The 14094-nt window shown below is 50.0% G+C and overlaps 1 protein-coding gene and 1 long non-coding RNA gene across 6 annotated transcripts in view; one reads left to right on the forward strand and one right to left on the reverse strand.

The window, feature by feature from the left end:
- The window catches only part of LOC132024753 (uncharacterized), a 51883-nt gene extending 47115 nt beyond the window's left edge, over positions 1–4768 (reverse strand). For both annotated transcript variants that reach the window (XR_009406297.1, XR_009406298.1), the window contains exon 1: positions 4683–4768. This is a non-coding gene — a long non-coding RNA (uncharacterized LOC132024753). The remainder of the gene's footprint in view (positions 1–4682) is intronic.
- Positions 1–14094, forward strand: part of PTCH1 (patched 1) — a 70491-nt gene that overhangs the window by 847 nt on the left and 55550 nt on the right. The window contains exons 1-2 of one of the 4 annotated variants that reach the window (XM_059411720.1): positions 6412–7520; positions 9183–9375. In XM_059411720.1, the coding sequence (XP_059267703.1) occupies positions 7323–7520; positions 9183–9375 (391 nt within the window). In that variant the 5' untranslated portion in view covers positions 6412–7322. Of the gene's footprint in view, positions 1–6411; positions 7521–8244; positions 8495–9182; positions 9376–9941; positions 10018–14094 lie in introns of those variants that run through there. The other 3 variants (XM_059411723.1, XM_059411721.1, XM_059411722.1) reach the window with 3 other exon arrangements.

Here is a 14094-nt window from a genome sequence, read left to right on the forward strand (position 1 = left end):
CTGAGTGTGGCCTCAGGGGAGCCCTGAGGTGGGGCGGGCTGACTCAGACCCCTTTAGACCCGATGCCAACCCGGGGACCACAGGACTTCCAGAGACTGTACCTCTGGGATGACATGCTATGCCTCCGGATATTTTAGTCCGTGTTAACAATGACGCCTAGTGTGTGGATGAGCAATCAGTCCAAAGTTTTCAGATCTCAGTTTCCAACACCTAAGAAGAACCATATGGATTGTTGCCTGTGGAAGACACCCAGAGAGACCTCTCTTTTCTAGACCTGGGAGAGAAGACTGTCTTCTTCATTTTTATCCCTCCTTCCTCCCTTGGGAGGGGAACTCTAAAAGAACCAGACATAAATAATAAAGACCCACAATGGGCGGCCCTAAATATTTAATAATTGTATAACTGAGGTCTTAAACTACAATAGTCCTTTTTCAGCATTCTTTGTGTTCAATTTTTTTTTCCCTGCCAGTAGTTCAACATGCAAGTAATTGCCTTCACAAAGAAAGACAATGCTTTTTGGTGTCATCCTTTGTTACTGTAACTTATTATTTCTGGGTGGTACCTCCGGATAAATCGTTGCCTCAGGTGCATTGTGCCCCCATGTTGTAAAACAAGGGGCTTTCAATTGTGAGTTTGTGTGTGTTCCAGCTGTCACCCAGCTTTCTTCCACAAGGGTGTAAAATGCCTTTGGGTCCAAGATCTTTTATATTAAAATGTTGAATTAAGGTGGACACCAATAGGCCCATTCTCAATTTGGGGTATTAGCTTCATTTCGAACTCACTGTGAGAAGTGTATCTAGTTTCTGGTTATAATCTAGTCCTAATCTAACAAGCTATTTCAACAGGAGTTCACACCATTTGGATTTATTTCGTGGGGGGGAAAAATACGTTTTATAAATTGTCTTCAACTTTCTACAGATAGAAAAACTGATGAAGCAATTCAATATGGATTAAAATATCTGTCTTCCCTGTTTTTATCCTCATTCCTCTCTTCTCTCCCTCTCTCTCACACACACACCTTTTATTTTCTCCCGCCTCTGCCACAGTGTATAAAGCCCTATTGAGACATGTAGGCGTGATGTGTAAACCGGATTAGCAGTATGAAAGAAAGACACACAATAAGCTGGAATTGTTTTACTTCCCTTTCATTTCTCATGCCTATATCTCTAATAAATTTGTTGCTCCAGCAGTGGGTCAAAGGGATCATGTTGCTCAGCTTCTTTTTCATGCAAGACCCAATGGCAGAGATCACTGAAATGAATGGTGTGCCTTCTGCCAAATGCAAAGCTTGATATAGATATATTAGATGGGGAGATAGAGATGAGGCAAGAGAGAGATGGAGAAAAAAAAATGTTCAGAGTCTGGGTCTTTCTAGACTACATCTCTATCCACTGGAGTAATGTGGCGAAGAAGATATTTGAGAAGGGGGAAAATCAGTACAAGGATCAATGCTATGTTTTCTTTCAACTTCACTCTAGGCTCTAAACATTTTCTCTGTAGTTGGTGACCAAAAGCTTTGGCATCGCATAAAGTCTAATTCCCCTTTTCAAGCTAGTATTTGAACCTGGAGACCTTCTCAGGACATCTCTCCTCTGCCACCCTCTGCCCCATCCCAAGCTCACTGCAGGCTCAAAAAATGCCAATGCTCCTGAGTTTGTGCTGTAGACCCCTCATTTACTCCATTGTAGAATTGGGAGCAGCTTCCCATTAAAGGAGATCAGGGGTAATTAGCAGCATTATTTTGACAAGTTGGCTATAGCTGTTCCCTTTCCTCCAGTCCTGGGGAGGAGGGAATAGGGGGAGGAAACAGAAGGTAGAAGGGAAAGAGGAGGGGAGTCATGCTCAGGGGTTTCTCATTCTGTGGCTGCTGAATCTTTTTTTCCCCCCTCTCCCCTGAAACCTTTTAGACTCATTTTCTACCATCACCTTTTAAGTAAATACAAAAGCTGCCAATGAGAAAATAATAAGGCATTCTTAGAGAGCCAAGAAAATGTGGTGGATGGTGGCATACTGCTGGAACTAAGTCTAGACTCCTTATCCAAAGTACCTGCTTTCAACCGCTCAGGCTCTAGCCCATCATTCACATCCTCTACCCTGGGCTCCCCACCCAGAAATAGACTATTACATCAAATCCCCAGTTCCTCTCCCCATCCCAGGCACACTCAACAGGCACACTGTGGGACTTCATGTAACATTTGCAATTCTTTGCATTTGTGGAAAAGAATATTAAACTCAGGCAAAATTATAACAATGCCCAAAGGTCAATTTACCAGAATACATTAACCTGTTTATTCATTTCTACTTTGCAAAAAGTAGCTAAATTACACTAGATTTTAAAGATCCATTTAGCTGGATCTGAGAAACCAGTGAAAAGTTAAATCTCACAATGGTTTCTCATTAGTCAACCTAGTCCAGCTCCCACAATTGCTTATCATTGGAATGTCCAAATACAATGGGCAGATGTTTCATTTCAATGTTATCACTTGGATAATCGGATGTCATTTTTGAGATGTGTGTGGTGTGGCCACAGATATTTTAAGTATTGGAGCAGAGAAGGGGAAATAATTTCATATTCATATTTTAAAAGTTTAAGGAAATCTGAAAACTACGGAGTCCTATGAAGTCTTAGAGTATGGTGGGAAGACCTAAGTGACAAGTGATGCATTGATATGATGCATTCCCCTCTACTTGGAAAGGGGAAACAGAACACTCAAGGGTTTCTCCAAAGAGGGCCAGCAACTACTACTGGTTGAAAAGGCCCCAAGCTCTCACTTAATTTGGTAACTCTCAGGAGGGGAGACACGCTGCAGACAGGCCACTAAAGGGTCTGTCTTCCCAGCAGACACCTTCACAGACCTGGCTCCTCCAGCCAGCCTCACCTCAGGTCTGGAGCATTCTTATGGTTAGTTGAAGTTAACAAACCCGGTGTGGCGCAGCGGTCCCCTGCACAGGGCATGCATATTAAAGCCGGCAACGCTTACAAATGTAAATAAGGGCAGATTGATTAGGAACAACATTATCCCTGGGAATGTCGCACTCGCATGCATCAGCAATGAGGCAAATTGGGGGCAGCCTCAGCCCTGACCACCCAAGTCGAGCAGGCTTTTACACTGGCTCCTCTTCCCTTTCTTAAAACGTTACAGAAACAAGGCCAATTAGATCCTCAAAGTAATTCATCTCTGTGTATGAAAAAAGCAGACCACAGGGGAAGCGGCGGGTGGGGGTGGGGAGATTAAGATAGCGCTTGTTAGAGCCCAGGCTGGGGACTGCGTCCTGGAACCTATCCGTAGAATTTACAGGCCGGGACTATTGTCTGAGATGCTGAAAAGTTAACCTATCAAACAGCGGGTGAGGAGGCTGAGGGCGCTGAGAACCCGGGAGATCAATGTTCAAAACGTTTAGGAATTAAGTCAAACTAAGGGAAATGAGCCCGAGTGGAAAAGGCTTTGCCACTGAAATGGTGCACACGTAGCAGCAGTCAGCACAAGAGGATATGCAGCTGCGCGCAGAGAGTAATAAGGAACCACGATGAGTACACAGCCTATAATTTCATTTTAGAATTCCATAATCCAAGCAGCTAACTGAAATTGCTGTAAGATTGGGAGGCACAACTAATGTTTTGGTCTAAAATGCTGCAAAGGAATTTGAAGAGACAAACGTAGCAACCTATGACTAACATGATTACCTTGCTATATACAGCACGATGTAAATACAAACAGACTGACACGTAAAACTAGGGGTACAACCCCCAACTCTCTAAAAAATAATTTCCAGCGGCAAGCATGTAATAGTTTGACTTGAAACGTCTGCAGAACCACTCAGTAAGAAAAGTTGGAATAAATCTCCTTTCCTACTTTATGTTCTTTAGCAAACATAACAAAAATCAGGATATCGCTTCAAGATTAAACTCGCTACGTGTCGAGCCCCATCCTCCTGCGATGTTATTTATTTATGTGCCATTTTAATTGCATGGTGCTTGCCTTCGCTTCTGGATTTTAACAGCCCTTCCAGAGCGGCGCACACAATCACGTGCTCCTCCGGAGTTTTGAGTTTTGAATTTCCGCGCTGGCCCGGTACTCCGGTCCTCCTCTAGATCTCTTAAACATCCTCAGACACTTATGCTGTCTTTGTCTCTATCGTACGGGACACCCTTCCCCGCCCGGGGTACCGCACACGTTCCGCTGGTTTGGAATTCAGGAGACAGGGCCTCCCACGAAACCAGGAGGGAGAAAAAGCTAGAAGGAAGGTGGTGAGGCTGGAGAGAGAGGAAGGAGAAAGGGGTGAAAGAGGAAGGAGAAAGGGGAGAGGGAAAGAAGGAGGGAGGGGGAACCGCCAAAGAGGAAGGAGGAGGGCGGGGAGGGCTGCCGACCAGCCCCCCGAGAGAGCCGCGTGGGCTGCCCCGGTGGCCTGCGCGCCCCGCTGCAGTCCCCTCCAGGCCGGGACCGCGGACACCCGGCCGCTGAAGGGGAAGGGACCCGTGCGCTCGGCCATTGGCCGGCCGCGGGGAGGCCGCGCGGACATTGGGCAACGTAAGGGGGCCGGACCGCCTTCAGGAATGTACTACGGCGCGTCCGGCACGTCTGTCCGCGCTGGCGGGGCGCGAGCCTAGTCTGGGCTCCCGGGAGGCCGCGCTGGAGACTTGGAGTCAGCCCAGCTCGAGCCAAGCGCACCGACTTCCCTACCTGCTCCGCCTGGGCCGCGCGGGGAGTCCCGGAGCTCGGGTGCGCGCGCCGGCGGACGCACGCGCGCGCGCTCAGGCCGGCCGGCCGCCCAGCGCGCGCAGACCCGGCCCGGCCCTGGGTCACGTGGTCGCGTGGGCTCCGCCTTCTCTCCCCGCTCCTCCCCCTTTCCCTCCATCTGGGTTTCTTTCTTTCCTTTCCTTTCTTTCTTCTTTTTTTTCAATGAACACACACCGTGTGCATCTTAAAGCCACACTGCCCCATTTCACGGCTGCAGTCGGCTTCTAGCTGCGCGGGTCTCCCTCTGCAGTTCAACCACGTTTTGAAAAAAGAAAGGGAAAAATAGTAAAATGAAGCAGAATCGAGAGTTTGTGGGTCTGGTCCCTATCTCAGGGAGGATTTCATAATTTGCAAACAAGAAAAACAAATTACGCTCTTCAAGAATTACATTTTTAAATAAAAAGCGGAACTATGTAGGTAGTTTAATTTGTCTCTGGCCGCAAGATCCACTTCAGAGGGTTGCGTGTTTTCTTCCCCAACGGGAAGCGAATCTCCGGGATGTCTCGGTGACACTGGCCGCAGTGTACTGACAAGTCCTCGCAATCAGCGCACAATTTGTTTCGAATGAATCCAACATCAAAGCCTTTATTCTCCCCAACGTCACGCTATTATTAAATATAACAGGATGCGTACCAGTTTGGGGGGGGCGTTTAAAACGGACTTTAAATAATTTAAACAAGGGCATACGGGTAAGAAAAGGGGGAGTCCAAACGAACCCCGAATAGTCAGGGAAACTTTTTTCTCTTTCTCAGTGGAACAATTCCGTTGCTCCTGGTTGTTAAAAGGATTCTGTTGTTTCTCTTTTACATATGTCACATTAAAGATTCAAATAAAAACGCCTCTGCCTCCACAAGATTGCTTTGGTGTCTGGATTACACATTTTTTAAAAACTGACTCCTTCAAACGGGGACTGTGCTGCTTTGGGTTTTGGGGTGGGGTGGGGGGAGGATTTTAAGAAAGGGTGGCTTTTCCCAACGTCCTTACTCTCCTCTTTAACTTTCCATTTTGTTTATCTTAATGCGAGGCGTTGTTCCCTGCGAGAGCCTAAGTCTTCTCTTTAGTTAGAAAAGAAAAGAGAGGAGAAAAAAAAAATCTGGCACACACTGCCGCCCTATCCACCACCCTGTCATTATTGGTGCAGGCCTGGGAATTCAAGCCGGACCTCCCAGTATTTGCTGCAGCTTGAGGCCAAGGTGCCTCTGAAAGGGTTTTCTTTGAGGAATTTCAGAAATTGTTTAAGCGCTTAAAAAAATATTACATTTCCCCCCGTGTCTATCGCGAGGCAAATGCTCGTGGGTGTATGTGTGTGTGTGAGTGTGTGTGCGCGCGCAAAAGGCGTCTTACAAAAAGAAGACACTGTTGAAAAGAAAAAGAATAAGAAAGAAAAGGGAGGGGGGAGCATTCCTTAATGGAAGTATTGCATGCGAGAAGGTTGGCGCTCTCGGAGGCTCCCCCCGAAGCCGGGGATGCACACACTGGGGTTGCCTACCTGGGTGGTCTCTCTACTTTGGTGAGCTGTTGCTAAGCAGCTAATAATAGTCATGTTTGCTGAGTAATTTCTGCCCTCCGCGAGCCAATCGCGTCGCAGAAACCCAAGCCATCTGACAGCCCCGGGGGCGGGAGCTCCAGCCTTTTTCTCTTTCGCTCGGTCTCTCCCCCTCCACCCCCACCCCTCCTCCTCCTCTTTCTCCAAATGGAGAGAGTTCTTTTTTTTCTTCTTCCATCTCATCTATTGAATCAAGGAGCTGCTGCGGCCGCTGCCCGCTGCACACACACAGAGCGGAGTCCCCAAGTCCCGGGAGCGAGTGAGGCGCGCTGCACTGGGGCAGAATGGTCCAGCGGGTCGGCGAGGAGCACAAGAAAGCAGAGTCCAGGACCGAACAGCCACCGCGAACCCAGCAGCCAGAGCCCGAGCAGCCCGAGCAGCAGCTTCAGGAGCCGCCACCGCCAGCAGCAGCCGCCGCGAGAGGAGCGGCGGCGGCGGCTGCCCCGGCCCGGCAGCGCTGAGACCCACTGGGCACCCACGGACCCCGCGGCGGTGGCTCTGCGCTTACCCTCCGCGGCCGCTCGAGCGACCCGGGAGGCGCCGAGGGAGCCGGCGAGGCCGGCGGGAGCGGCGGGGATTTGCTGGCGCTTTCTGCAGTGAAGGGGTCGCGGCGCGGGGCGGGGGGCGGGTAGGGGGAGTTGGGGATCTCGAGGAGCGCCGCGCTAGCGTCCGAAGGACAGGCTGGCTCCGCGCGCCGGCTCTCGCCCTCCCGAGAACTGGATGTGGGCAGCGGCGGCCGCAGAGACCTCGGGACCCCCGCGCAATGTGGCAATGGAAGGCGCAGGGTCTGACTCCCCGGCAGCAGCTGCGGCCGCAGCGGCAGCAGCGCCCGCCGTGTGAGCAGCAGCAGCATCGGCAGCAGCAGCAACAGCAGCAGGTCTGTCAACCGGAGCCCCAGCCCGAACTGCCGGCGGCCAGCAGCGTCCTCGCCATCCGAGCGCCCGGGCGCGCCGGGAGCCCGCAGCGGCGGCAGCAGTGCGCCGGGCCGCCCGGGAAGCCTCGGTTCCCGCGGCGGCGGCGGCGGCGGCGGCGGCAACATGGCCTCGGCTGGTAACGCCGCCGAGTCCCAGGACCGCGGCGGCGGCGGCAGCTGCAGCGGGGCCCCGGGTCGGCCGGCTGGCGGAGGGAGGCGCAGACGGACCGGGGGGCTGCGCCGCAACGCCGCGCTGGACCGGGACTATCTGCACCGGCCCAGCTACTGCGACGCCGCCTTCGCTCTGGAGCAGATTTCCAAGGTGCATTTCAGACTCTTCTCCTCTCCTCCCACTCTTCCCTCCTCTTCCTCTTTGGGATCACCCCCGCCACACACATACACACACACACACACGCACGCGCGCACGCACGCACGCTAGCACTCACACACACCTCTCCAGGAAAAGAGGCAGACAAGTGGGGATTGAAAAATTCAAACCCTCCCTCCGGTCCTCGGAGGAAAGGGCTGTCTGAGGTCCGCAGGGGGTGGAGGGTGTGTGTGTGTGTGTGTGTGTGTGTGTGTACGTACGCGTGTGTACGCGCCCTCCCCGGCTTGCCTTTTCCGGAGCACTGGAAAGCGGTCCACAGTGGACCACCTCGAGGGCGGCCACAGCGCGGCACTGCCCAGTGCCCTCAACCCCAGAGAACCCTGCTCCCGCGCCCCAGCCCCTATTTGCAACCTAAACCCCTGTAATGCTGCCACATTTCTTAACATCTTGGAGGGGGAGGCGTAGTGGAGGGAGGCGGAGAGAGGAGGGGGGGAGGGAGCCGAAATAAAGGTGGTTTCCTTTTTTGGCAGCGGGTTTTGCTTTTGTTGAGCATGAAATCTCGGCCCCCTTAAAAATTATCCTTGGAAGAGGGCATCTCCCGTCTGCCTTTTTAGTTTTTGAGCCACCTCTTCTCAGAGCCTGGGGGGAAAGGGAAAGTTGTAAACAAATTGCCACCTTAAATCCGCGGTGCTGGTCTTGCCAAGCGGCCGGGTTCATTGTGTTTACGAGGCTCGCTGAAATGTGTGGAATCCGGGGAAGGCGAGCACCCAGACGGGGGCCCGCCGGGGCAGCGGCCAGCGCCGGGGAAACGCCGCCGCCGGGAGCAGCCACAGCCCAGCCAGGACCCCCGCCTGCGCCGGCCTGGGCCCTTTCCCTGTGCACTTGGCTACTTTTTACGTTTAACCAGATGGGAAGGGAGAGGAGGGAAAGATCCATGTGGCCGCCCTCTTCCGATCACAAATATTGTCGTAAGTTACAGATGGCTGCCCCACTTCCTAATTCAGCTCACACAGCGTCTCCCAACGCTTTGGAAATGCGTCGCGAGTGAGCTCCGGCGGCCGCGCTCACCACGTGGATCCCCACTTACTACCACGCCGGGCGGGGGTCAAGGTCGGGAAGCCCGCAATACATTTTTCACAGAGCGAGCTCGTCCCCCAGCCCCCTTCCCTGCGGGGGCACCCGGAGAGGGGTGAGGGATGGCCCTCGACTTGCGGGGAAGCGACCCGTGGTTTGCTGGTTCTTAAATGGTGGGCTCCAACGCAGACATTCCGCAGCCCCTCCCTTCCCAGCTCCCGTGTGAAGATTGCCTCTGTTGAGTGACTTCTCTCCTGTTTGCCTTGGCTTCCCCTTCCCTCTGTTCTTGCAGCCCTTCTCCCCAGCGCCCCCAAGACACCTTCGGGGAGGCTACACGGGTCGTGCGTGGGGGCGCCCCTGCTGTCGCCAAGGTGCAGCTCCCACGCTGCATCCCGACTTTGATTTACGGCCAGGCCTCCCCACGCCGCTCGCGTTACCCCGGGCCAGCCTGGGATCCAGGCCCAAGGGCACCCCCACCTCCCCACGGCTGTCGCGGGTCCGCGGGCGGGTGCGCGCAAGCGGGCGTGGGCGCGCGGGCCGCGACTCCCCAGCGCTCACTCCTCCCTTCTGCTTCATCCTCAGGGGAAAGCTACTGGCCGGAAAGCGCCGCTGTGGCTGAGAGCGAAGTTTCAGAGACTCTTGTTTAAACTGGGCTGTTACATTCAAAAAAACTGCGGGAAGTTCTTGGTTGTGGGCCTCCTCATATTTGGGGCCTTCGCTGTGGGATTAAAGGCAGCTAATCTCGAAACCAACGTGGAGGAGCTGTGGGTGGAAGGTAAGAGACCCAGCGCCCGCCGCGGCGCCCTCTCGTCCCCCCAGCCCGGGCCCCTTTCCCTTCCTCCTTCCAACTGATAAAGATATTTGCCAGCATACACCTAGAGCCTTTCTGTGGCGAGCGAGAACCCCCTGCCCGCACCAGGGGGAATTGTTTATTGTTTGGGCGCCTGGCCGGGAGCCAGGCCCGCCCGACAAAGGCCGCGCTGTAATCTACTCGGGGCGCTGCGCTTTGCTAGGTGTTGTGGGAGAGAGTGGCGAGGGCGGGCCGGCGGGGGCGCGGGGCCCCTCCGCGGGCCGGACCACTCCGCGCGCCCGGGGGTCCCCGGGGCCTGCCGTCGCCGCCGCTCGCCTCTGCTGCGCCTGAGACGCTGCTGGGGGAAGGCCTGTCGGCTCCGGGCGCTCGTCCTCGGCGTCCTTCCCTCCCCCACCCCCACCCACCGCGTCCAAAGAGAAAGAAGCGGGGGGGTGCAGAGAGAGGCCACCCCTCCGGCTGGAAGGAGTGTGCGCGCCCCCGGCGGCCGCGGCCGCCGCGCGGGGGAGGGCGGGGGGCGGGCGCAGCGCGGGCCTGCGGAGGCGGCGGCGTGTGTGGTCCTGTTTTTGGACAGCTTTCAACTCTGGGGGAAAAAACATTTGTCTCAAGGTACAAAAAAAAAAAAAAAAAAAAAAGTGGGGGTGGGGAGGAAAGGAATTGAAAAAAAAAAAACAGCAAAGCATAGACTGGAACGCATGTTTGCAAAGTAGATTAATGTTTCCTCGAGGGTGGGGGCTTTATAAATGGAATGATTTCGGGGCAGGGCTGCGTTTTGCAGGCTGAAAGAAGAAATGTGTTTTTTTAAGAACTCGGGTTTGGAGGGAGGGGCCACACAGGAGCTCTCCAAGGGGCTCTGCCAGTCTTTTATCCAACATTCTTCAATTTGGGGGTTCTTGAAGCCCTTTTTTTTTTTTTTTTTAACAGTTGTAAATTTAAAATAGATCCCCCTCGCCCATCGCGAAGGAAACATTTTACATTCTTTTGGTGATATGGGTTTTTTGGTTTTTGGTTGTTTTTTATTTTGTTTTGTTTTGTTTTGTTTTTTATTCTTTTTCTGGAAAGTAACAGTCTTGCTATTTGGAAATATTTTAACCCCTACATACTGCTTTTGGATATCTCTTACAATGAGATGGGAAGGAAGGATTGAGGTAATTATGTAGACATTTCAAACTAGAGAATCTGGAGCATTCCTAGTGAGAGCTACTTAACACAAAATTTGGAAGCCTAAGAGTTTTATGTGTGATGACGTCAGTGATCCCTTTCAGAATGCTGTGGGAAAACTAACCTTGGAGAATATTTTGTTAAGTTTACCTTGTTTGTGAAAATTCAGCTCTCAGTGTTTTGCAAGCATATGGTGGAGTCTTTAATTGAAAAGTGACAATTAAAATAATAGTCCAAATAATTAAGACCAGAAAACACCCTTGCCTTAAGTAGGTTGGTAATTAATACAAACTATTCCTTGGATTGAATCCGTGGGTTAATTTACCTCAGTTGAGCACTTCTGTGTCTTTGGTAGATGAGTTTTATTGAGCACCTATGATACATTAGCACCAAGTTTACTGAGTACCTATCATTCCCTAGCACTGTGCTAGGTACTGTAAGCGTCGCTGAAGTCTGTGAGACACTCCTTGTGCACAAAAGCTCGCAATTAGAAATACTGTAGTTCAGTGGGCTTGCAGTAAACTTGAGCTCACTGTTGAAGTGGGCCATGAAAGTCAAATGGGAAAAAAAGCTTCCATGGAAGTGATGAGGTAAATTAGGATGATGTGGAGAGAGAGAAGGAGGGAGGGATGTTGGGATAGGGAGTCCAACAGGCCCCAGCTGAGTGGAGGCTCCTGCTGTGGTGGGAATAGGATGCTATGACGCAGGTGTGCCCAGGACAATAGCGCTGTAGTTGGGAAATGATGTGATTGGCTAGACTGCGGGGAGCCACTGTAGATTCTAGGGGAGAGCAAGGGATGAGCTGAGGGGCTTCCCAGCTCTGTCTGTTCACTTTACACTAACTACTCAGACCAGCACATTTGTTAGTATCAGTGGTGATGACAGAAGATAATTTTTTGCTGTTTTGAGCAAGATTTTTTCAGTAGACCCAAGTGTAAAGAGAAATAATGTGATTTATTTTCTTAGCATTGTATATTTCTTGAAGCAACTGTGTTTCTGCATGAGACAATTCGTTTCAAGTCCTGGAAGGACGTGGCAGTCTCACCTGGGCTCTAGTTTAGTGAGAGAGTGTGAAGGAGTGACACCTCAGACAGGTGTCATTTTGCCAACTTTGGGCCTCAGTTATTTTTCTTCCCATTTCTGTTTTGGTAATTTCAGCGTGGCTCATGGATTCTTTAACCAAATGTTATTTAACTAAATGTTATTTGCTTAATACTATTACTTGCTGCTCAACTGTCATTACTGTTTATTACCGATTTGCACATGCCTTACAACTCAGTAAAGTAGTTATCTATTATGACACTTACTTTTTTATTTTCTATTTTTAATTTTATTTTATTTTCAGTGTTCCAAGATTCATTGTTTATGTACCACACCCAGGGCTTCATGCAATCCAGGCCCTCCTTAATACCCACCACCAGGCTCACCCATCCCAAAACCCTCCGTTTGTTTCTCAGAGTCCACAGTCTCTCATGGTTCATCTCCTCCTCCGATTTCCCCCAACTCACTTTTCCTTTCCTTATTTTTATGACATAATAGTATATGTGATGTGTTTACCTGTAATAACTGATTCATTATTCAACTTTACAAAAATGTCCACTTTGCCTTCTAATGACTGACGTCTACTTGGTCTCTTGTCAGTCATTCATTCATATTCATTCACTGGGTGCTGGACTCTTCCCATGTAGAAGAAGCAATAGTTTCATAAATACAAGTAAACTCAACCAGGGTTTCACATGAGGCCATCATACCATTTTATAATTTTTTTAAACGATTTTATTTATTTATTTGACAGAGAGAAAGAAATCACAAGGAGGCAGAGAGGCAGGCAGAGAGAGAGGAGGAAGGAGGCGCCCCCCCCCCCCCCCCCAAGCAGAGAGCCCGGTACAGGATCGAGCCCTGTATTGATCCCAGGACTCTGGGATCATGACCGGAGCCGAAGGCAGAGGCTTTAACCCACTGAGCCACCAAGGTGCTCCCCCCCCCCCAATTTTAAAATTTTAACTTGAATTCAAAGAAGAGGTAACAAGTGAAGAGTTCTTGTTTATGATGTGTAGTGAGTGAGGTTAGTGTTCATATCAACAGTAGGTAGTGTAAGCATTTTTTTCAGGAGTTGGAATTTCCTTCTCTGAGTAGCAACTTGGAATGCAGGTTAATTGTGCTTTAATCTCTGATAAATTCTTCATCACTATCAGCAAAGAAGCTTGTTAGATGTTTTTTTCTTAAGGGAGACTATAAATGTTCTGAGCATAAACAAGGGTGCTTGCTACACTAAAGAAACCAAATGTATAGAGGTTGCCTATTTCTCTAGGTAAAAAGGAACAGACTGAGAAACCATAGGAAATTTTAAGGAGAGAGGAATGCTGAGGGACAGTTTGGGAAAATGTTTATTTACCCTGTGGGTTTTTTTTTTTTTTTTTTCCTTTTAAAGACATGCCACACACACTACATAGATAAATAGATAAAGGCAACTGGAAATGTGTGTATCTATGTATCTCTACACAAATACATGTATCTTGAACGGTGTGGGGCGTTTGGGGTGCCGACCTGTGCACAGTTGAAAATCCATGTGTATCTTTTGACTCTCCAAAACCCTAAATACTAATAGTCTATGTTGACTGGAAGCCTCACTGATAACATAACTAGTCAGTTAACACATATTTTGTATGTTACATGTATCAAATGCTGTATTCTTAGAATAGAGTTAGTTGAAGAAAAGAAAACATTATTGCAAAAATCAGGAGGAAGAAAAAATATATTTACAGTACTATACTGTATTTATTGAAGAAAATCTGCATATAAGTGGACCTGCACATTTCCAACCTGTGTTGTTCAACCGTGTTTATTTGTGTATCCATGTAGACTTACTACATATGTCCTTGTATTTGCCAAAATAAATGTCTTTTTAGTATACCCAGCAAATTAAGGGGGTCCACTTGATAGGCTGTATCATTGATTTGACTTTCAGCTTCGACATGCTGGAGAAATGTGGCTTTATAAAGGCAGTTTGAATACATTGGGCACATTGTGCAGACCAATATAAGCTAGAGGAAGGAAGATTCTCTTATATTTTTTTATCACATTGGTGATAAGAATTCTTTGACTCTGTCGTCAAAACGTTCATACAATGATGGCTGCGTTCTCTGCAACAGCAACCGGTTTCTTTTAAGAAACTCAATATACATTGGGTACTAGCTCAGGTCTGAGGGTTATAGTATTTGCAAGTAAAAAATATCAAATGTAGCTCACTTGTGACTGGAGTCATGAGGTTCAGGAAAAGAGTTTGTGGAATGATGTACAGGACATCTGCAGTTACTGAAACACATGCCAGTGGCGGCAAGGTCAGGGAGAGACTAATTGTTCCTTAAATACAAAAATACCCCGTCAGCTCACGCTCTCTGTCTGCTCTGTGCCAGGCACTGCACACAGTTCCAGAGAGGTGTTGGTAAAAGGCCACAGTCTGTGCTCTCAGACTTCCACCCAGCAGGGGGCACACAGACCGGATTCAGGATGGCAGGAACACCT

Source organism: Mustela nigripes, chromosome 9, assembly GCF_022355385.1.
Source record: "Mustela nigripes isolate SB6536 chromosome 9, MUSNIG.SB6536, whole genome shotgun sequence".
Taxonomy (NCBI): domain Eukaryota; kingdom Metazoa; phylum Chordata; class Mammalia; order Carnivora; family Mustelidae; genus Mustela; species Mustela nigripes.